Below are 21,883 nucleotides of genomic sequence, written 5' to 3' on the forward strand. Positions count from 1 at the left end.
AAGATTAAATGAGAAAGTAGAGGTGATCTGAGGGATCAAATGTCAGAGTCAGAGGATCTGTGAAAAGTGTCCAGAAAACTGTCAAGTTGTTACAGCAGGAGGGGATGGCAGCGAGGGGGCATTGGCCTTTCCCCCTCATTGACACCCAGTGGCAGGACTGATGACTAAATGCCCCTCAAGAAAATTATGTTAGATAATTCAGGAGTAGCAAAGAGAAAATTCTCAACTTTTTCTACTCCCAACCTATCTCTGTGATAAGTAAAACCCTGTTGTTACTCAGCCTCTGTGAGTTCATATGAGGAGAGGTGGGGAAGAACTTGGAGAAGTAGAGGGACAGGGAAACAGGAATCAGGATACATGCTATGAGAAAAAATCAACTTTCCATAAAGTAAAAATGAAAAGCAATGCCAATAAAGCATGGCGTACATTATGTTGCATGTAGATCTTCACTTATGTAGAAAATAGAGCATTCATAAATAGGCCCATGCTAACAAATGTATTTTATTTTAAAAACAGAAAGAATGCAATAAAGAAACCAGAAGCCTATACAGTGCTCACTAAAAAGATTTAAGTAGTTTTTAAAAAAACCACAGTAAGTTCTTAGAACTAATTTAGTAATTTAGATTAAATGAGAGAAAAACAGAACTTAACTTGTTTCTTTATACCTCTATGTATTTGTTTACAAATTCCATCTTGCCTCTAGTGACTTTGCAAAGTTCACACCCTCCCTATACTCTCCCCACCTGGAGACTGTACACACTGTGAGCCTTCTCCTACCCTGGCTTAACTGTCTTCAGGGGTGAACAGTTCTTTTTCCTGCCTGTCACACCTCTGAAAGCTAATCTCTTCTTTATGGTAAACAGATACAGGTTAGAATTATAGAGGAAGAGAGTTTGGAAGAATGGAGCAAAACAGATGACCTTCATCGCATCAAAATTACACCTTCTATTTAGTTTTTCATAATTTTTAACTCATTTTTCCTGTGGCAACTGAATAGTTTTAAATGTCCCCAAAACAGATGGTTTCTAAAAGTTCATTTTGAATAATTGCTTCCATCAAAAGTAGATTTTTTTCAGAAGAATTTTATGACAGAATATGAAGAGGGAAATGTTCTTGGTCTCTCTGAAAGAAAAACATTAATAAAACTTTCAAATCCTGACGCAGAAATTATTCTACATCCTAAATTAATGTCTTCTGTCATCTTTTTTTTCCCTCAAGACGAAATGTTAATGTGCTTACAAACTATCTACAGCACTAATAATTGCAATCATTTCCAAGTTATTTCAAGACTCGTCCCTTCCAGAGAAACTGAACTGGCAAACCCAGCAGGACAGTGTTTATCTACTAAGTAACCGTTCCAAATGAAAATGGACCCAGACAGTCTCTTGGCAGAGTGCATGGTATAGATGTGATAAGGACTGCTGTGTAATTGCTAGATAAAATGCCAAAATAATTATGACATTTCAGTAAGAACGATTCTAACATCTCCCGTTGCGATCTTTTGCTTTCACAAATAGCTCATATATAACATCTATGTAGGAGTGCACTACCTCTGCATACTATAGTTCAGGCTCCCACCCGAGGAACTGTGTTTTTCCTATTCAGTAGCCATGATTTGAGGTTCTCGTAACAGTTAAAAATAATATGTTTAGGTCTCACTGATCATGTGTGCTATTTTCTATGCTGAATGGGGTAAGATTTGTTCCTTGGTCTGTATTAGCTAACTTTTATATCAAAGCTGAATTAAACATGTACTGACTCAGTTTGACAAGGAAACAAGATCCATAAAGGTTAAATGCCCCCGGTATTTGGTATCAGCTAGGTAGTGCAACAAAAGACAACACAGAACAACAAGGAAGAGAGTTCCATCTCTTTTGTTAAACACACTTTATAATCTGACCACTTCAGAGTCAACTGTAGTGAAAAGTACATTTTAAAGATAGGATTTGTATACATGGCACTCTGGGCACTTATGATTCTCCTTATTGATATGACAAACTACCCAGACAACAAGCAAGTTTGGGAAAGGAGGGGATTTATTTGGCTTATACTTTCAGATCACATCTGTCACTGATGGAACACACAGTAGGATACTGCTGTTGGCTCAGTGTCTGATTTATCTAGCTAGTTTCCTGATACAGCCTATGAACAGTACTGCCAATAGTGGGATGGGTCCTCCCACGTCAACCGTCAGTTAAGACATTCCCTTAAAGACGGTCCAAGGGCCAGTCTTATTCGGGCAATCCCTAATTTGAGGCTCCCTCATGATGCTAGGTTGAGTCAAGCTGACAGAAGAAGTTAACTAGGACACTCCTAAAATCAGTTGTTTGAACATAAGCCAGGCACAGTAACGCACCCCTGGAATCCCTTGCTGTTTGAGACAGGAGTATCATGAGTTTGAGGCCATCTTACCCTATATAGTGAGGTCCTGGATCCAAAAGCATCCATGAAAGTGGAAGGTTAAAAACCTACTTGTGTGTTCCGATTTTGTGTCTGTTAAGTGGACAGCTGGACACCGTAAAGCAATTTCTTCCTCTGTTCTAGTTTGTACCGTTCAGGGATTACATGGACAGAAGTGGAAACCACATATTAAGCATGGCTAGACTGGCCAAAGATGTCTTAGCGGAGATCCCCGAGCAGTTCCTCTCCTACATGAGAGCCCGAGGAATCAAGCCATCGCCCGCACCTCCGCCATACACCCCGCCTACACATGTGCTGCAGACGCAGATATGACTACGTCCAGATGCTGATGTCCATCACGCGTGTCCAGATGCTGATGTCCACCACACGTCGGTCAACTGCTGAGCCTGAGCTTTTCACCTGGTGCTCTGCTATGAACCAGGGAAGGAGACATTTTCTCAGTTGGGTTTCAGCAGTAGTCGAAAATGTGCTTTCTTGGATCCAAAACCAATTCTCTTCCTAAACCAAAACTGTAAATATGGTGGTTGCATGAGCAACAGGAAAAAGTTGTTTAAGACGCTTGAAGCAGAGTAGAGATGTCTTCTCTAATTTTCAGATATTTTTGTTTTGTTCTCGACAGAATAGCAAATTTCCAATGTATTATTGGGAAAAAGCACAAGCTACATTTTTAACACAAATATTGTCCTCGACTGCTATATAGATATATGGGACAGCAGTCTCTGTATCAATGTTTACATGTTACTACTTTTTAAATTTCAATACTTTTATAACTGTTCTTAAGAATAAGTTTTGAATATTGAATCCTTTGTCTTCTCAATTGCAATAGCTATAATCACAAGAGCAATATCTCTTTGAATGACTGTCTGGACATTCTTGGTATGAATAGGGAAGAGTAGAGGAAGAAAAATTTATTTAGTGAGTAAAATCTGTCCTCAGTTTTGGCCAAACAGTGGGAGTTTAAACTTATAAACAGATGTGACCCTGTATGAATATGCACTTTTCATGGACTACAACAGACTTGTGTTTTGCAATGCTAAAGTAGAAACCACGAAAAGGCAAACACAGTGAACGGCAAATCCACAGAATATACTTTATATAAAAACTACCATCATTATAATGCTATTTAACAAGTAAAACCAAGACTGTAACTCGGAACCATGTAGCAGGGGTTTTGAACCCTGTATTCAGTTGTATCCTGTCTAGATACTTTAATTCAAAGGGATACTCGCTCTCTTGCTTGGGGTTTCTTGTTCTCACCATTCCACTTCGCCATACGGGTTGCACAGGCTGGAGTCTCTTGTGAGTTTTCAGTTCCACATTCACAACCCTGTGACTTAGCACTTGACACATTTGTGAAAGAAACTTGTTCCTGTCCCCTGACCTGCCTGTTTGTAGAATAACTCAACAAGCCCATCCCTGTGCCCTGGCCTGCCTGCTCACAGTCAATTCTAAATAGTTTTTAGTGTACAGTTTTTATACGAATTACAAGTTTTGTGAAGTTATGTATAAACTTCTTTAGAACAAATGGCCTTAAATTCTCACAGAATTCCTGGAAATGATCGTGAATTGCCTTCAATATACAGAAATGTGTATTTATTTATTGTTCTTTTTGTGTCAATGGTGTGACCGCTTTATAACCTCTCTGCCTTCCCCTCTTTGCTACTTGGATTATTCCTACCATGTGTTCTCTTGTCACGACTGGATGAATAGTGACTTTTATAAGCATGAAACTGTTTTACTGGAAAAAATGCATAATCCTCACAGATAACAAAATCACAGTCACATGACTGTGATATGAATTGTCCATTTTTAAGTACACATTAAAATCTTTAAAAGGATAACTGTGTTCTGGATATATTGTGGCAGGGGTGGAGTCTCATAATTTTCTTTGCTAATCTTAAACATTTATGCCACTTTATTTTTATTAACCTACATATTTTTAAAAAAAATTAACTTCATTCTTCAGTCGAAAAGAAAAAAGTAAATAAGACCAATAATAATCCCCTTGTTCCTCACACCAGTTATTTTCCTTGTACTGACAGGCAACACAATCCTGTCTGAGTGAACACACTTCTGTCTTAATGTAGTATTTATCTTTGATTTTTTGCAAAAAGATAGATCTTATATTCTAATCCAATTTGCTAACCCATGCCTCTTTACCGGAGGAATTGAGAACATTAATGTCTAGAGCTGTTTGTGAAAAATGTGTATTCCTGCTATTATTTTCTCAGAGTTGTGCTCTATTCTGAGACATTCTTTGATTAATTATTCTGGAATTATTTGTTCTTTTATTCTCCTGCATGAGTTTAATGATGTCTTCAGACTAAAGTATTTCTTTCATTATCCTCTTTCCTTAGTAGTCATAAATTTCCTCAACCTGTTTTCATCATGGAAAGTTTTTTTTTTCTTTTTCAGTGACAAATGATAGTTTTGCCAGGAGCCTACAGTCTTTCAGAGATTGCAGAACAACCATCCTGGTTCTTCTGGTTTTCAAAGATACCTCTGAAAGTTGGGTGTTGCCAATCTCTTGGGCATAAGAAAGATTTCTGAATAGGAACAGATAAAATTATCTCTCTAAAAGCAGGAGAACTGCTACATTTGGGACTTTCCCAAAGAGACTAGACATACTTTTCTTGGGTAAAGACATTAAATGGATTTTAATGTAGAAAAGTCCCCCAAACACGAACATGCAGAAACCAAATTGAAAGTGCGAGACAAGTTGACAGCTTTGTTGGAACTGTGCCAAACAGCTGTGATGACTTCACGAATGTCGCCATTTCCAGTGGATATGGTTATACCAGGTAGGGATTTGTGTCCACTTCAGCCATCCGGCTTAGATCTGTGCAGGCCCTGTGCGTGCTTCTCCAGTCTCTATGATTTATATGAGCGGCCATCTGTTACATGTAGAAGGTGTTTCTTTAGTGTCTACCATCCCCATTGACTCGTAAATCATTCCGCCTCCTCTTCCACATAGTTCCCTGTTCCCTGAAAGGAGGGATTTGATGGACACATTGTATTTAGAAATGAATGTCTGAGGTCATTTCCTCTCTGCATTTTGTCCAGTTGTGTGTCTCTGTATTTGTTCCCATCTATCACAGGAGGAAGTATCTCTGATGATGGCTGAGCAAGGCCATCTACAAGTACAGCAGAATGTCGTTAGGAGTCATCTTATTGCTTCATTCCTTCAGCAGAACAGCAGTATTTGGTTGTCCCACAGATTCATGGACTATCTAGTTTCAGAGTTTTGGTCACCCAAGTCGTGTCAGGCATGGTTTCCATCTCATGAAGTGGGCCTGAAATCCAATCAGATATTGGCTGGTTACTCCCACAACGTTTATGCCACTATTGAATCAGCGTATATTATAGATAGGTCACCAATATAAACAGGAGGTTTTGTAGCTGAGTTGGTGTTTACCTTTCTACTTTGAAAACACGCACAATACCTTACCATACCATGAACACTAGTCTGTAGGGGTGGGGATTCCTTGACTTCTCCATGTTCAATAAGATGTGTATTGTCTTTAGGAATAGGGTCTTACCATCACTTTGTGGAGAGCTTTGGAAATAGCATAGCTTGTTTGGGGTTTCCATGGGGCCTCTTTCACCCATTCCTAGCACTGAATTTTTTATTTGGTGATGAGAAATGTCTAGTTGGGGTTCTGTCTCTTCCATTGTCTGATGATTCCACTCACAGGACACCTATAGTAGAAATCATTGAGCACATCTTTCCAATCTTTAAAAACCATTAACATTTTAGTATACTTAAAATTGATAAAATCACTTCCCTATTACTGTCAGTGATGGAAAGAAATAAATCTGTACTTTGTTTGGGGTTTGGGTAACTTTAGATCACTTAGAGTTCTGAGTGTGGCCGTGAGAAGACCTAGCAACCATCCTAGAAAAACCTTCTTTTGCTTCGTCCAGAGCCAACATATACATTCTTGGATCTATTTTAACCACAGGCTCTTGACATTGGTCATCAGATGGAAGTGTGAAAGATGATTAACTCTAGGTGATTTGAATTTTTCATTCATTTTATGAGGACAATTTGGTATTTTATAACAATGATTTGAAATCCAAAATCACAGAATTACTTATTATGTTTGGTGTGTTCATAGGCTGATCACAAAATTGCTACAAGGCTCAGTAAGAGAGTGTGGCATGCCAACATGCCATGCATGCACTGAGAGTCAAGGGACCTGGATTTTCATCTCCATGATCTAGAAATGATGTGATATTTTCAAAGATTCTCAGAGTATTCTTCTGCTGGGCTCTCAAGCACAGATTTTGCATTCTCTGAAGAGTGATTCTTTTTAGATAGCTGGGGTTACTGGATGAACTTGAGTACTTAGCTATGAAAAGCACCCTCTGGGGGATTTAACCAAGTGGAAAGTCTTGACTTCTCATTTACAAAAGCATCTATATATCATTACCGTTCTTTCATGCCTAAACTCAGAGGCCATGTGACAGATGGGGAAAGGTCTTTGAGTTCCTGTGTGTGTGTCTTCATGACTGTGATCGCCACAAGAGGGCCAATGGACATGCATTCCCAGTGATCTTGTGGATAATTTACAAGGTGCTTTCTCAAGACTCAAGAACTGTAAAATAACAGGCTTCTGGGGGAAAAAACAGGTCAGATCGATGGGTTATATATCTTCCCTTCCCCAAATGATCATCAACTCTTACCCAGAACCCTTGTGAGCAGATTCACGTCTCCCACACAGACACCTGCACAGACTCGTCTAGCAATCCCTTCATCTAACCCTTGTAATTTGTAATCTTTCCATTGACTTCTTGCCTCCATCCACCTGTAGCAGGCTTTCTCTTGGACCATCAGCCAGTTACCATATAAAGACACAGAGACTTACTATTAACTAAGAAAGCTTAGCTATAAGAATCACTAGCTCTCATAACTTGTTTTAACCTGTTTTTCTTCATCTATGTTTTGCCTCAGGGCTTTTCACTTTTCTTTTCATTCCGTATGTCCTACTTTTACTGCTTCCTCCATGTCTGACTGGTTGACAGAGAAGCCTAGATTCCTTCTCCTATTTATTCTCTATGTCCACCAGCCCCGCCTAGCCTTCTACTTCCTAGGTATTGGCCATTCAACTTTATATGAGACCAATCAGGTGCCTAAGGCAGGCAAAGTAACATTTTACATCATTAAAGTAATGCAGCATAAACAAATATAACACACTTTCACATAGTTAAAGTAATATTCTGCAGCATAAGCAAATGTGACACACCTTTACATAGTTAAGCAATGTTCCACCACATTGAGCCTCATCCTCTCACTTAAACTTCCTCTGGAGACAGATGGTATAATCACTTTGCCAGCACCTGCTCTTCTTCTCCTTCTTTTATTGTCTATATCCCAGTTTCCTTTACAAACTGCATGAAAGAAAGGAACAAGTGAGATTCATTCACTTATCCATCTCTAATACATAACATGTGGCCTCACTGTTATGTAGATGGTGGGCGAATTCTAAAAGTAAGCTGAATACAAAGACTGGTTACTAGAACTGTTAGGTTACTAATTTGTTATCATAAAGTGAGTCAGAATTCAATGTCTTCAGACTGAGAGTGAAGAGCCGTAAAGTCTGATCAGATGGCAGGCCTGCAAACTGTGAGGGAATTCTCATTTAGTACTATCAATCTAGTCAACTATCCATGGCTGGAAAGATCATAGACCCTAGAAGAGAAATGGCTACTGCCATTTTTCTAAGCCAGTATCATTTAACTATATGCTAAAAACTTATTTTTATACCCACAGATAAGTATTATTTTATTCCTTACTGAAAGGGCTCTTTTTTTAAATCAGAAAGACTGTGGCAGAGATCTACAGATTGTCAAATATAAAGGGTAAGTGATAGTGGGTGCATAGCCCCAATTAATACATTTGCAATGCAAGCCCTACACTAAGAGAACATTTCAGAAAAGAGAGGGGAAAGACCATAAGAGCTGGCGAACCAGGGCACCTGCCTGTGACACAGTGTCTTCCAGACAGGACAGAGAAGCTGAACTCACAAAGTCACAGCAATATAGTTTCCCAAGCAAGACCTGATTAATGGCAGGACCAGTCAGCAGCCAGCATGGATAGGGGAAATCTCACAAGACACTACCTGGAGAGGAAAAATGACACTCAGTCATTGGGCACTGGGAAAGGGAAAGCCAATGCCAAGTGGTAAGTAGTAAATTCAAGTATGAGCAAAACTAAATGGTTTCAGTGTGTTGTATGTATGTATGTACATACATGTAACAATAATAAAAAAAAGGTCATCAATTTGTAATGGAGTGGTGGGCATGGAAAGAGAGGGGTGGAAATGAAGTAAATAAAGAGCTCACATATAAAATTCTCAAATAAAAATGTAAATGAAACAACAATATCTAGTTACAAAGTAAGTAAATTTTCTAAAAATGAAGGAGAGAATGCCAGCCTTATTTTTAACAGCAACCACCATCCCCTCTAAGCTTCACGGCAGACTAATGGTGAGTGAAAGGGAAGGACAGAGTGTTGACTGTGCTCTTTACAGCAACTGTTCTCCTTTGTGAACTTGACGCTCAAGCCAATGGTAGGTAAAACTGTCCTGTTAAAATGGATCAGCGTGAACTAAAGATCAAGATGACAAGAAAGTGAAAGCATCCCATTTCCCACTTTTCAAGTTTTTTCTCTTCGCCCTGATTCTTTGGGAATAATTTGCAGTGAAATGGTCAAAAGCCAGGTAGAGAGCAAGAGAGCAAGAATTCTGGACACTGACACAATCTGATGGCCACTTGAACCTAAGTTAGTACAGACTTGGCAGAGGTCATAACAAAATGCTGGTCGTTCTAAAACCTCTCTTCTGAAATTCTTTGACCAAAATGTTGAACACAACAACAACAACAACAACAACACACACACACACACACACACACACACACACTGTGATAAATGAAATGGGAGGCTATATTCAGCAAATACCCAGATTTGCTCTTAAAATTGAAAAGTAACATGAATTCATGTTTTATATTGAAAAGATATATTAAATCCTCACCTCTGTGTTTCATTTCTGTCTTCCTGATGTATTAGTGGATACATGTCTCACTGCTGTGGGAGAGAGAGAGAGGGAGGAGGGAGAGGGAGAGGAAAAAAGAGAGGGAGAGGAGAGAGAGAGAGAGAGAGAGAATGTGTGTACTGATAATAGTAAAAATGGACCCAGTAAACAAGACATGGATCTTGCAGGAATAAAAGCTCTTTGCAACTATTTCCTAAAATTCTTTATTTCTCTATCCAGAAGAAAGGATCTGTGGCCTCTTCAAACCATGATCATTCTCAAATCATACTGTGCCAAAATGTATTCTTTTTTAATGTATTTTTGCATCTTTTGCTTAGCAACAATGGTGAAGTGTTTAATGCCTATGGATTTGCCTCTAGTGTAGAGGACTCTAGGTTTTACACTGGCATTTTAGCTCAGTGTTCACCCACCCATTATCAAGACTGAATCCCATTAAACCTTCTGAGAGGGGGTGAATAAATACTCTAAATCATACCAACATCCATCATTATGTGACCGTGACCAATTTTCTCGAAGCAGTAGTATAATCATGACTATTAGTATTTAATAACTTAGGAAAAGCTACTACACAGGGAACATCTAAACTATCAAGTTTTTAATCCCTCAGGTCAAATACTTCTTTTAAATGCAACTTCTTTCCTGCCAGCCCTTAATTGCTAGGATTCAATTCTTCTTTTTCCTAATCCCGAAGAGATATTCTCAGCTGTTCCTTCTGGGCAGCCTCTGGGTTTTCACTGGGTGGTTTTGATACTGGGAGCCAACATCCAACTAGCATTCATTAACAAAAAGTCCATCTGCCTGAGTAAGTGTTTCATTGGCAGCAATTTGTCAGATCTTCCAATTTTCCTTAATAGACATGGCCAGGCAAACCCAGGCTCTTCTGTTCCAACCCTAGTTACTAACATAATTCTCATATCACACATTATATACCACACAGTAAACATATCTGTGCTGGTTTGTTTTTGTCAACTTGACATAACATAAACATGTATGAGAAGAGGGAATTTTAATTGAGAAATTTGCCGCCATAAGATTGGCCTGAGGGAGGTCTGTTGGGCATTTTATTAATTAGTGGTTAAGTTGGGAGGGCTCAGCCCATTGTGAGAGTTGCCAACCTGGACATGTGCTGAGGAGTATAAGAAAGCAGGCTGATCAGGCCGTGAGATATAGACCAGTAACCCACTCCCCTACATAGCTTCTGCATCAACTTCTACCTCCAGGTTCCTTCGGTACTTCCTTCCCTGATTTCCATTCATGATGGATTATTGTCTATAAATATGAGATAAACCTTTCTTCATCAAGTTGCTTTTGGTCAGAGTCGTTTATTATATCAATAGAAACCATAACTAAGACAATCTCTATATCTATATTCATCTTTATCATTTATATATGTAGGCTATAGAATGATGGAAAGGGTTAAGATTGCAAGGAGTTTCAAAAAAGCATATGAAACCGAGCTAGAAAAATTACAGTAATAAAATATGTTCTCTGTGGGCGTGAGATGTAAAATCAAGCCAGGCTGGAGAACCTATTCAGGGTGTGGGCTACAGGTTGTCGATTCAGGATGTAAGGTCAAAGTTAAGATGAAGGAATAAGGTCAAGTGAAAGACAGGACTAGGTCTAAGCAACTGTATGAATGGCAGGCAGGTCCTGGTGGACTAAAGGCTGGATGGATGAACTGTACATCTAGATAGGAGGAAGGATGGACAGATGTGAATTATAGGATGCCTCATCAGCAGTGATTTCAAGTTAAGCTGAAGTCCCTGGAATAGTCAGAATTTCTCTGCCTGGTGATCCCAGAACACCTACACTAAATGGTCAGAAGACAACCTGGTGGGGTCATCACCTTTGTATTTCATAGGGTCCAGATGTGGGCGTTATATCCTTTAATCAGACTAGTATGCCCTATAAGTTTTTGGACATGATTTCCTTGATAGGATCTTAATAAGCCCCTAGACTTTCAATTAACCGAAATAAATGTATAGGGTGACATTCCTTTACTCCTAGGAATAAGTAATTTATCAGTCCATGTTGGGTAGGTGATGCCACAATGTTCATATGTCAGTCCAGGAGCAGAGTCTTTCTTTGTTTTCATAATGCAAAATGGAGTCTCTCAGGGTAAGGCACAGCTTGAAAAACCATGTGTAACCTGGGGAAGGGCACAACCTCATCCTTTGTGGGTACAGAGCTTGTGAGGCTTTGTACTTCTGTTTCTCCAGACACAGCTCAGCTAGTGCCGGGCTCTGGTTCAACCTGCCCATTTTGAAGCAACTCAGAAAGCCTGCTGCCAAAATTATGTTCTTGAAGTTCTGACAACTTTATAAGCAGTAAAAATATGCCTAAATCATCAAGGTTTGCCAAACAAAATGCAAATTTGATTGTTTCCATTCCAAATACACAGTGCATAATAAAGAACATTGAACCTTATGTTTTTTTTTAATCTGAGATTCAAATTTAGCAAAGAGTGTTACTTTCTTTGCTAAGTCAGATATCTTTCTCTTTGTATAATAAAATGTATGTTTTCGTCCAAATAAGTTGACATAATTACTAATATATAAGGTAATGTCTACCATATCAATCAGTTTTGAAATTCATTACCTCACTCATCTTTTTTCTTAGTTGGCACTGTTATTAATTAGTATTTTAATTACTATGATTGTCAGTCTATTAACCTATTCATTGTCTGTTGCTTTACCACAGTAGACATTATAATTGTATACGTGATTTATTATATTTTCCTATATTTAATATTTCTCAGGAAATGCCAAGATCACAGGCAGACCTTGTGTTTATGTTGGGATAGATTTCAATTCTATCTATACATCAAACTTCTTATGATACAATTCTCATTTTGTGAAATTAATGATAATGATTATTCACTCATATATTTTTTTCTATTGTTTTTTATTACTTTCTGAATTTCTGTGTTTACATGTGGGATAACATTTCTTTTAGATTACCTAGGCTTTTCTTTTCCTCCCTCCATCCTTCCCTCCTCCCTCCTCTCTCTTTCTCCTTTCCTGTGAAGAATCTGCAGGTAAGCACTTCGGTGTTGTGCCATCCCCACCCACCTTGAGACAGGTTTGCCTGTTGTATTCCAGGCTGGCAGCCTATCGCTAATGATCCTCCTGCTTCCCCCTCTCAAGTCCCTAGAGTGCAAACGTGCTCACCATTCTTTGCTCTGCCCATACTGGAGGATAATTGCTCTGTGCAAATGTTTTAAATTTGCTTTTATTTTTGCTCTCTATCCTGACAGTTATCCCTGTTCCAACTTGGTGAGATTTCTAAGCATCACACAACTTCTGAGGGTCTTTGTGAGGATGTTTCTAGAAAAGCTAAAGAGATCAGGTAGCACCCAACTGAACGGAGTGGCACTGTCCCAGGAGCTAAGGTCTGCCTGGAATAAAAAGGAGAATGAGATCTGAACGTCAGTATTAATGTCTCCCTGCAGGAAGTCCAAGAACCACCCACCTCCATCCAGGTCTAGTAAGGTGAGCATCCAAACTGCCTAGGCTCCCCCAAAGCCAGTACGTGCAGTAGGATCAAAAACCCATTGCCATTGTTCTTGAGTTCTCAGTAGTTCCCACAGGTCAGGGAACCCTGATTGTTCTTCGAGCTGATGAGGGAGGGGGACTTGATCGGGGAAGGGGGAGGGAAATGGGAGGCAGTGGCGGAGAGGAGGCAGAAATCTTTAATAAATTAATTAATTAATTAAAAAAGAAAATAATCTGAAAAAAAAATGTCTCTCTGCTTCCTGGTTGCAATGCACCATGCTGCCACCTCATGCTCCCATGGCTGTGACATCCCTGTCGTTATGTAACTCAGACTGTGAGGGCGTCATGTTCCCATGGCTGTGACATCCCTGCTGTTAGGTAACTCAGACTGTGAGCTGAAACAAACCTTCTTGCTCTAAATTGCTTTTGTTGCATATTTTGTCCCAGAAACAAGGAGAGCAGCCAAGCAGGGATGTCATTTCATTTTCTTCCCACTCCCACTGTTATACATGCAATGCTCAGGACATGACACTGTATTTCTAAAGTCTATATACTCCTCAAACAAATGCTTATTTGATTTGGTTTTTGGCCAAGGACTATGCTGTATCTGGTTGTGGGTTCCCTTGTATTTGTTTTAATTTATGCTTATTTGGATGGCGCAGCTTAGTATTTTCATTAATTTTGAAATTTTCTCAAACAGGATTTTAATTTAGAGTTCTACCATTCTTTTCTTTCCCTCTGCAAATTTGATTGTCTCCCTGTGCTGGCTAGTTCTACATCAACTTGAAACAAGCTAGAGTCATCTGAAAGGATTGACTCCCAGCTGAAAAAAATGCTTCCATAATATCTGGCTGTAGGGCATTATCTTAATTAGTAATTGATGGGGGAGGACTTGGCCAATTGTGGATGCTTCCATCCCTTCAGCTAGTGGTCTTGGGTTCTATAAGAAAGCAGACCGAGCAAGCCATGAGGAGCAAGCCGATGAGCAGCATTCCTCCATGGCCTCTGCATCAGCTTCTACCTCCAGGTTCCTGCCCAGTTTGAGATCCTGCCCTGACTTCCTTCAATGATGAACAGTGATATGGAATTGTAAGCCAACTAAACACTTTCTCCACAAGTTTTTTTTTTTTTTTGCCATGGTGTTTCATCACAGCAATAGAAACCCTAAGACAGAAATTGGTACTACGATTGCAAGTTATTGCTATGACAGGTAGACCTGACCGTACTGTTTTGGGGGTAAACTGTGGAAGGACTTTGGAACTTTGGACTAGAAAAGTCACTGAGTGTTGAGAGCTCCGTGGACTGGTCTGAAGGAGCTTGGGAGATAAGAATATTGAGAGCAGTGCAGACAATGGAGACCTGGCTTGTGAGGTTTCAGAGAGAAGCAAATACTCTACCATGTCCTTTGTATGAAAAATCTGTAATGTCTGGTCAGCTGGAGCTGAAGATTTGGCTGGGATTAACAAGAGACCAGAACCTCCAAAGTGGTTTTGCTTTGCTGAGACAATGGATGCTGGTCAGCTGAAGCTGAAGAATCAACTTGATTAAGAAAAGGAAGTCTTCTGAGAAGTGTTTCCTCAAGACCAGCACACATAATCTGTATTACAGGGTGAGCATAAAATGATGGAAAGAAAGAATGTGAGATTTTCAATTTTTGTCAAATTTTTCAATGTATTTTTTGACTCAAAGTAATTCACTTAAAGTCAATCTTCCCTGATATATTTCTTTAGGAATATTTTGACAAAGTTTTGAATTCTTAGATTCATATCTTCCTTGAATAAATGGATTGAATTACTAGAAAGCTTTGACTGAACAAGCATACAGCCTTTGTTAAAGGGGAGTAAGCTGACTGGGTATTGTAAGTGTCTCCATGAATATTAAAGAATTTCCTCATCTCTCAGCTATAGCCTGCCTGAAGCCTTACTAAATAAAGCATAGCTGTTTAGGTGTTTGTATTACAAGACAGAAACTGGAGAAAGTAGCACATGTAAATGTGTCAGATAGGCAAGTAACTTTGAATGACCTAAGAAAACTGCCCTATACCTTCAGTTTTTCTTTCCCAGATATCTTGAGATTAACAAGACTATGGGGAACTCTGCTTGGCCTCAAAGTCTAACTTCATACTGTTTACTTGAAGGACATGTACCCTGGGGTTTAAACCAAAGAGTATTTATAGGGGCCCTCAAGGGCACACACAGACACACACATACATATAATACATACATGTAGTGTTACTTGTATATAGAACACATAGAACACACACACTATTGTATTACTTATATATATGATCTCAATATCCACTCACTTTTAAACCTATTTCTTTCCCACATCCTGTTACCTTATCTGCCCTAACTATTCTTTGTCTTAAATGTCTTCTGAATCTTCCAACTCCTGTTCTCCTGCATGAGTCCGCCAGTATTCCTGACTCAAACGGCTGTTACAACCCTTTCACCACCACAGCGAGTGACCTTTATCAGTCAGAAGATGCCGTTCTCTTACCCTAAACCTGTCAAGAGTACCCTATTGCCCTTCTGAAAAAGTCTGTTATTATGGCCTATGAGTCCTGACATAGCTGGAGGTTATTTCCCCATCTATCTTTCCTAAATGCAATTTCAGAGAGACAGACAGACAGACAGCCACGCAGTTTTAATGCTGTATTATGTATATTGATGAGACATCCATTTCAACAAAGTCAGAACAATATTGAAGATCATTGTGTAAAAATATCAAAGAGAACCAAAACAGTTTGGTAAAATAGTACAGTTATCATCTTCTGCTGGACTTTTGTTTTGATTTTGAAACAGGGCCTCTCTATATAGGTTTATCTGGCCTGAAAATCTATATAGACCAGGCTAGCCTCAAACACATAGAGATCCAGCTACCTCTGTCTCCTGGGTACTAGGATTAAAGGTGTGCACCACCACAAACAATTTTAGGAAACCTTCATTTTTCTATGGGTTTCACATATAACATGCAGTTTTGATATAGATGCATGGTCACCCTTTTAATTTCCATAGCCATGCTACTCTTTTGATGAACCGATCTTTTCTAAGTTCCTTAGATGTGCCTTGCTTTTTGTCCCCCTGTCTTTGACAGCTTCTTCTTTTCATACAGTGTTTGGTCTTGGAAAAATCTTTCTGACTCACACACCATCAGAGTCTCTAGCAGCACAATGCTAGATGTACCCAGAGAACAATGTATTTCTACATTGTATTGCAAAGTAAGAGGTTTTACTTTAATGAGTTGACCCGCAAAGCTGTGGAAGGCCTGCTTCTGACTCGGAATTCAAGCACTCATAGAGTTTTTAAAAGCTTAATAATCCACTCAGGATTCAGAATCTATCTTGATTGGCTGGCTTGTTGTATTAAGCTGTGCTTTATGTACTAGCTGGCCTTTAAGTTGTTCATTTGACTTTATTTCTTCTGTAGTGATAAGGTGTTGGCTTTTCATCAGAAGGCACAGGGCAACACACACAAAGGAGAGAGGGATAGCAAAAGAATATTACAATGCTCTCACCCAACAATATGAAAAGACTTCTGCTCTCAGCATTTTAACTTGAAGTTTGATTTTTTTTTCTGTTTTATATGTGTCATGCAGTGTTGGGAGAGGGCTCTTCTTCTTCCCGGCTACCCAGCTAGCTTAGACCCAAAATAATTACACAGAAACTGTATTAATTAAATCACTGCTTGTCCCATTAGCATTAGCATCTTATTGGTTAATTCTTACATATTAATTTAACCCAGTTTTATTAATCTGTATATCACCACGAGGTCATGGCCTACCAGCAAAATTTCAGCACGTCAATCTCCAGCAGTGGCTCCATGGCATCTCTGCCTTTGCCTTCTTCCTCTCAGCAATCAGTTCCATATTTCCCACCTACCTAAGTGCTGCCTTGCTATAGGTCCAAAGCAGATTCTTTATTTATTAATGGTGATCACAGCACACAGAGGGGACTCCCACATCAATGTAGTACAGGGTTTGACAGTGTCCCAAGGAGGAAAGACCTGTCCAAATGATGTCCTGATTATAGAGATTGAAATTTGTAAAACTTTAGGCTAACTTAAACTATCCCATGTCACCTTGATGCGATAGCTAAATAAAAAATGGTGATTGCTTCTTCAATGGAAGTGAAGAAAAGGAAGTAACAAAACTGAGCACAAAGCTTTGTTACAGGAGGTATAGACGACAAGCAGGTGTTTCGTCCTGTGAGTCTTAGGTCTCTGGATTAGGGATAGTAGTTGCTCAACAAATACTTATGGGAATTGTATTTCTTTTAATGGGAAATGTTTAATTACAGACATATCTTCTTTTTGCTTTGTTTGCTCAGAGCTCTTTGTCTTCATTATTCTGTCTTTATAGAATTTGTTTAGAATTGTATATTTTTCTATTATGATCCATTTTGTTCATACTAGATAAAATACAATTCTAGACAAATTGTATCTAGACATAGATTTCTGAACAACCAAAACAAAACAAGTAAGGTTACATCTGTAATAAAACATTTCCCATTAAAATAAAGGCCCACATTTCCCATTAAAATAAAGTCCCTAGACCTGATGATATCTATCAAATAATTAAAACACAAACACCAGTCCATTTCAATTTCTCTAAAAAAGTGTTTAACGGATTAGACAAAAGAGATACTAGACTTCTAAAAAGGAAATACTCAAAATTGTCACTATTTGTTTAGGGCATGATGTTATGCAAAGAAAACTATATGGTGCATTCTTTCCTGCTCGAGCCCCTAGTAGGTAAAGGCTATTCATGACCAACCTAGATCTTCTTGGTTCACCTAGCATTAACTCACAACACAACTTTAAAAAAAGAAAGTAAGTTTAAAGGTGGTAGAACACACGAGAAAAGAAAAAAAGGGAGGTTAACAAAAGGTTAAGGGTGAAGCAGGGACTGGGACGGGGTACCCGAAGAGAGAAGAATGTAGTGAGTGGGTTAGCCAAAAGAAGACTTATGGAAGCCCACTTATTAAACAGCTATAGTGGCTTGAATGAAAAATGCCTTCCCCCCATAGAATTAGATATTTGAATATTTGGTCCCCAGCTGATGGAGCTATTTGGGAGGACTGTGAAACCTTTAGGAGCGGCCGTCTTACTGGAAGAAGTTTGCCACTCGAGGAGGGGAGTTCTGCGAGTTCACAGTCCCAGCCTGCTTTCAGATCTCTGTCTCTCTGTGTGCCTCTCCCTCTGCCCACCCTCCCCGTTCCTGATGTGCTGAGGAAATGCGGTCAGTCATCTTTCTGCTGCACTATAAGCCTGCTACCATGTCATCCTTCACTATGGACTCTCCATCTAGAACCATAAACCAAAATAAACTTCTTTCATACCTCGCTTTTCTTTGTGGCATTTTATTGCAACAAGGGTAAAGTAACTAATACAACATCTTTGAAAAGAGTTTAAACATAATTACCCTGCATGAGTGGATCATGTTGTTCCAAGAATATGTAAGATATTAAATGAGAATTACAGTACAAGATACCTCCTAAGGGTCACTGGTTAGAAAGCCCCCAGAAATCCAAAATTTTTAAAAAAGCACAAGCTATTGCCATCCTCATGTTTACCCACCAAAATTAGATGATTAGTCTTATTTCTTGGCTAAAGAATATAAAAGACATTAACTTACAAAGTTCCTCCCTGCTGGAACATTTTTTTAACACTGGAAGGTGGATATAAGCTGCTGGTGGAGAAAAGATATTTGTATTCTTACTCAGCATTGGACCATACATACTATAATACTAAGTGCCCAGGCAAGATGTGCCTATCAGTAGTGGTGCAATAGTGGCATGGCTGTTATGGGGTAACTAACTATTTGGTGGTTGGATTTGAGCTTGCATGACAAGAGAAAATTCCATGCCTAGTACTGTAATCTCATCACAAGCCCATACCTGGGAGGTTTTCTGATAGTCTGTTATTGTTGTTTTGCTAAGTAGTTTTGTCAAATTCTGTTCTAACTATTTACTTGTATCCATAGACATGAGCTGTTCTGCTGTTCCCAATCTTGGTCAGAGAAGCTTGTTTTTTATTTGTCTTTTTTTTTTTTTTACAGTGGAAGGCCGGGGGTAAGAGATGCATATTTGTCAAAATAACAACAAGAGACTGAGTGTTCAGTGATAAGTTGGGTGTCTATATCAGCCTCACCATAACAGAGGCTCAAGGAACATTGCAAAAGAGGAGGTAAAAATATATAAGAGCCAGATGGCAGGTGGCTCTGGATTGTATAGGAAGGAAGATACAGGAGCAAATCAAGAGGGGCAAGGCTGAAAGCAATTTTCTCTTACGGCTTCTACTCTACTTCCTGCTTCTGGGTTCCTACCATGTGCGCTTGCATTGGCTTCCCACAGTGAAAGACTGTGATCCAGACATGTTAGCAATAAACACTTTCTTCCCCAAGTAGCCTTTTGTTATGATGTTTTTCTCACAGCAAAAGGAAAGCAAACTAAAATAGAAATTGGTATCGGGTTCACGGGATACTGCTGTGACAGATTTAAACATGCTGTTATGGGGGAGGATTGTGGAAGAAGATAGGGCTGGGAAGGCTCTTGAATGTTCAGAGTTTAATGGGCTGTTCTGTGAGAGCTTGGAAGATAAGAATGCTATTGGAAATGAAGATAATGAAACCCTGGCTTACGAAGTTCATAGAGAAGTTGGAGGACTCCTGAAAGACTCTATCAGGGTAATTCATGGGTAAATTTGAATTAAGAGTCTGTGGTGTAAGGATATTCAAGATGGGGGAAGGACCAAGACAGAGAACAAGGAAAGAAATATCTTGATTGAGGGAGCCATTATGGGGCTAGCAAGAAAACTGGTATTAGAGAAATTCCCAGGAAGCCACAAGGATGACCCCAGCTAAGACCCTAAGCAATAGTGGAGAAGGTGTCTGAACTGGCCTTGCCCTGTAGTCAGATTAGTGACTATTTTAAATGTCACGATAGAACCTTCCTTGAGCAACTGATGTAAGCAGAGGCAGAGAGCCACAGCAGAGCACTGGGCAGAGCTCCCAAAGTCTAGTCAAATAGTAGGAGGAGTGAGAATATGATCAAAGACATCAAGACCATGATGGGGACACCCAATGAAATAGCTTACCTGAGCTAATGGGATCTCTGACCGGATAGGGAAGGAACCAGCACAGGACCAAACTAGGCCTTCTGAATGTAGGTGACAGTTATATGACTGGGGCAGACTGTGGGGCCACTGGGAGTGGCCACCAGGATTTATCCCTACTGCTTGTACTGGCTGTTTAGAACCCATTATCTTTGGAGGCATGCCTTGCTCAGCCTAGATATAGTAGGGAGGGCCTTGATCCTTCCCCAAAGTAATATGCTTTACCCTCTCTGAGGAGTAGATGGGAATAGGGAAGAAGGAGGAGGAAATGGGAGGAGGGGAGGGAGTGGGAACTAGGATTGGTATGTAAAATGAAAAAAAAGATTTTTTTGTTGTTTCTTAATAAAATAAAAACAGGGGAAAAAAGAGTTACCACAAACAAGAAAAAAGAATCTGTGGAGTCTACTTAGCCAAAGAATCAGCTGTCCAACAAAAGTGGACAATTGACACTGGTTAATTTTGAGAAATCAGCATTATCTAAAAAAAGACCAGAATTATGGAGGTAAAATCCAAGAGTATTTCCTCAGGGTTAACACATAGAAGCTGTGGTCAAGAGGGGGCCAAGGCTACAATTCATATTGGTAGCTGAACTTAATAATACCTAAGAGTTTCCCATGTGGTACTCATTCTGAAGGTCTGGAGGGATCATGGAGAGTCTTTGAGGGTTGCTCCTAGGAGAGGACAGGAGAGGCCACTGGTAAAGGTACAACCACAGTTGCAGGGAGACTCCACAATGGAAGGATCACAGGGAACAATTGAGGCTTTGCACCATGAGAAACTAGGAGAGGCCATTGATAAAGGTAAGGCCCCAGCTGCAGTAGAAACCCCAGGAATAAAGATATCATGGAGAAGGGCCGAGACTTGGCATCATGTCACAAAATCAGATCCCCTAAAGGGAGGCCAGAGTGCTTTTGGTAAAGGTGCAGCCAGTGGAGACTCTAGTATATTGTAGATTCCAGAACTATGGGATAATCAGCAAGGATAGAAGAGGCAGTGGAGTAGAGATTTTGTGTTTGACTGATGTGATGTGTGTATATGTGAATGTGTGTTAAGTCCTATATGAACTGTTTATATATGCAATGAGGACAGTATCTCTGACAGCAATACATCTAAATATTTTAATCTTTAGAAAATACCAGCAATACTTCTGTTTTTATTATAACTTTAATCTGTAGATATGACAGAAAATTTCTTTAAGTTACAAAATGTAAATGTAGGACCATGTGCAGAGGGAGCTGCTAAGCTGCCAACACCAAAGGGTTAAACCTTTTATTAGCACAGTAAATGAATCTGAGCCTAGCATAGACTCAGCCGAACCTCTGCAATTACCTGGTGCACTTGGAAAGAAAGAAATAGGAATGCAATCAACATAATTATACGACCAAGCTCTAGAGGAGAAATTTAAGAGTTGATGCAGAACATATTTCAGAAAGAATAAACATAAAATAACTTAAATTTAGAAGAAAGGTAATTCTGAGAACAAACTACTTGAAATAAGTATTAACTAAATTCCAAATGCTCCTAGAAAATAGATGTTGTAATGGGTTCATTTTGAGCATAGAGACTACAAAGTAAAGGTATATATTCAAATTATGTATTCAAACACATAGGGACCTCAAGCATGTGCCTATACTGCTGCTCTGTCGGCTTGAGCAATATCCAAGTATGTTCTACATGCAATGAACTACTTAGCTGACATTTGAAGCCAACTCTTGAAGAAGACATATAGCAATTGGTAATAAGGACAATGATAAATAGAAATGACTCAGGACAAATAGAAAAACAAACTGGAAGCATATTG

At 39.3% G+C, this 21,883-nt stretch overlaps 1 protein-coding gene across 1 annotated transcript in view; it reads left to right on the plus strand.

The window, feature by feature from the left end:
- The window catches only part of Cpne8 (copine 8), a 178,238-nt gene extending 173,982 nt beyond the window's left edge, over positions 1–4,256 (plus strand). Inside the window, exon 20 of the mRNA XM_041672522.1 lies at positions 2,545–4,256. Within this exon, the coding sequence (XP_041528456.1) occupies positions 2,545–2,733 (189 nt within the window). The 3' untranslated portion in view covers positions 2,734–4,256. The remainder of the gene's footprint in view (positions 1–2,544) is intronic.
- The last annotated feature ends 17,627 nt before the right edge of the window (positions 4,257–21,883 follow it).

The sequence above is a fragment of the Microtus oregoni genome, unplaced genomic scaffold (genome assembly GCF_018167655.1).
Source record: "Microtus oregoni isolate MIOR12 unplaced genomic scaffold, Mior012 000022F_ref0000154, whole genome shotgun sequence".
NCBI classification, from domain to species: Eukaryota; Metazoa; Chordata; class Mammalia; order Rodentia; family Cricetidae; genus Microtus; species Microtus oregoni.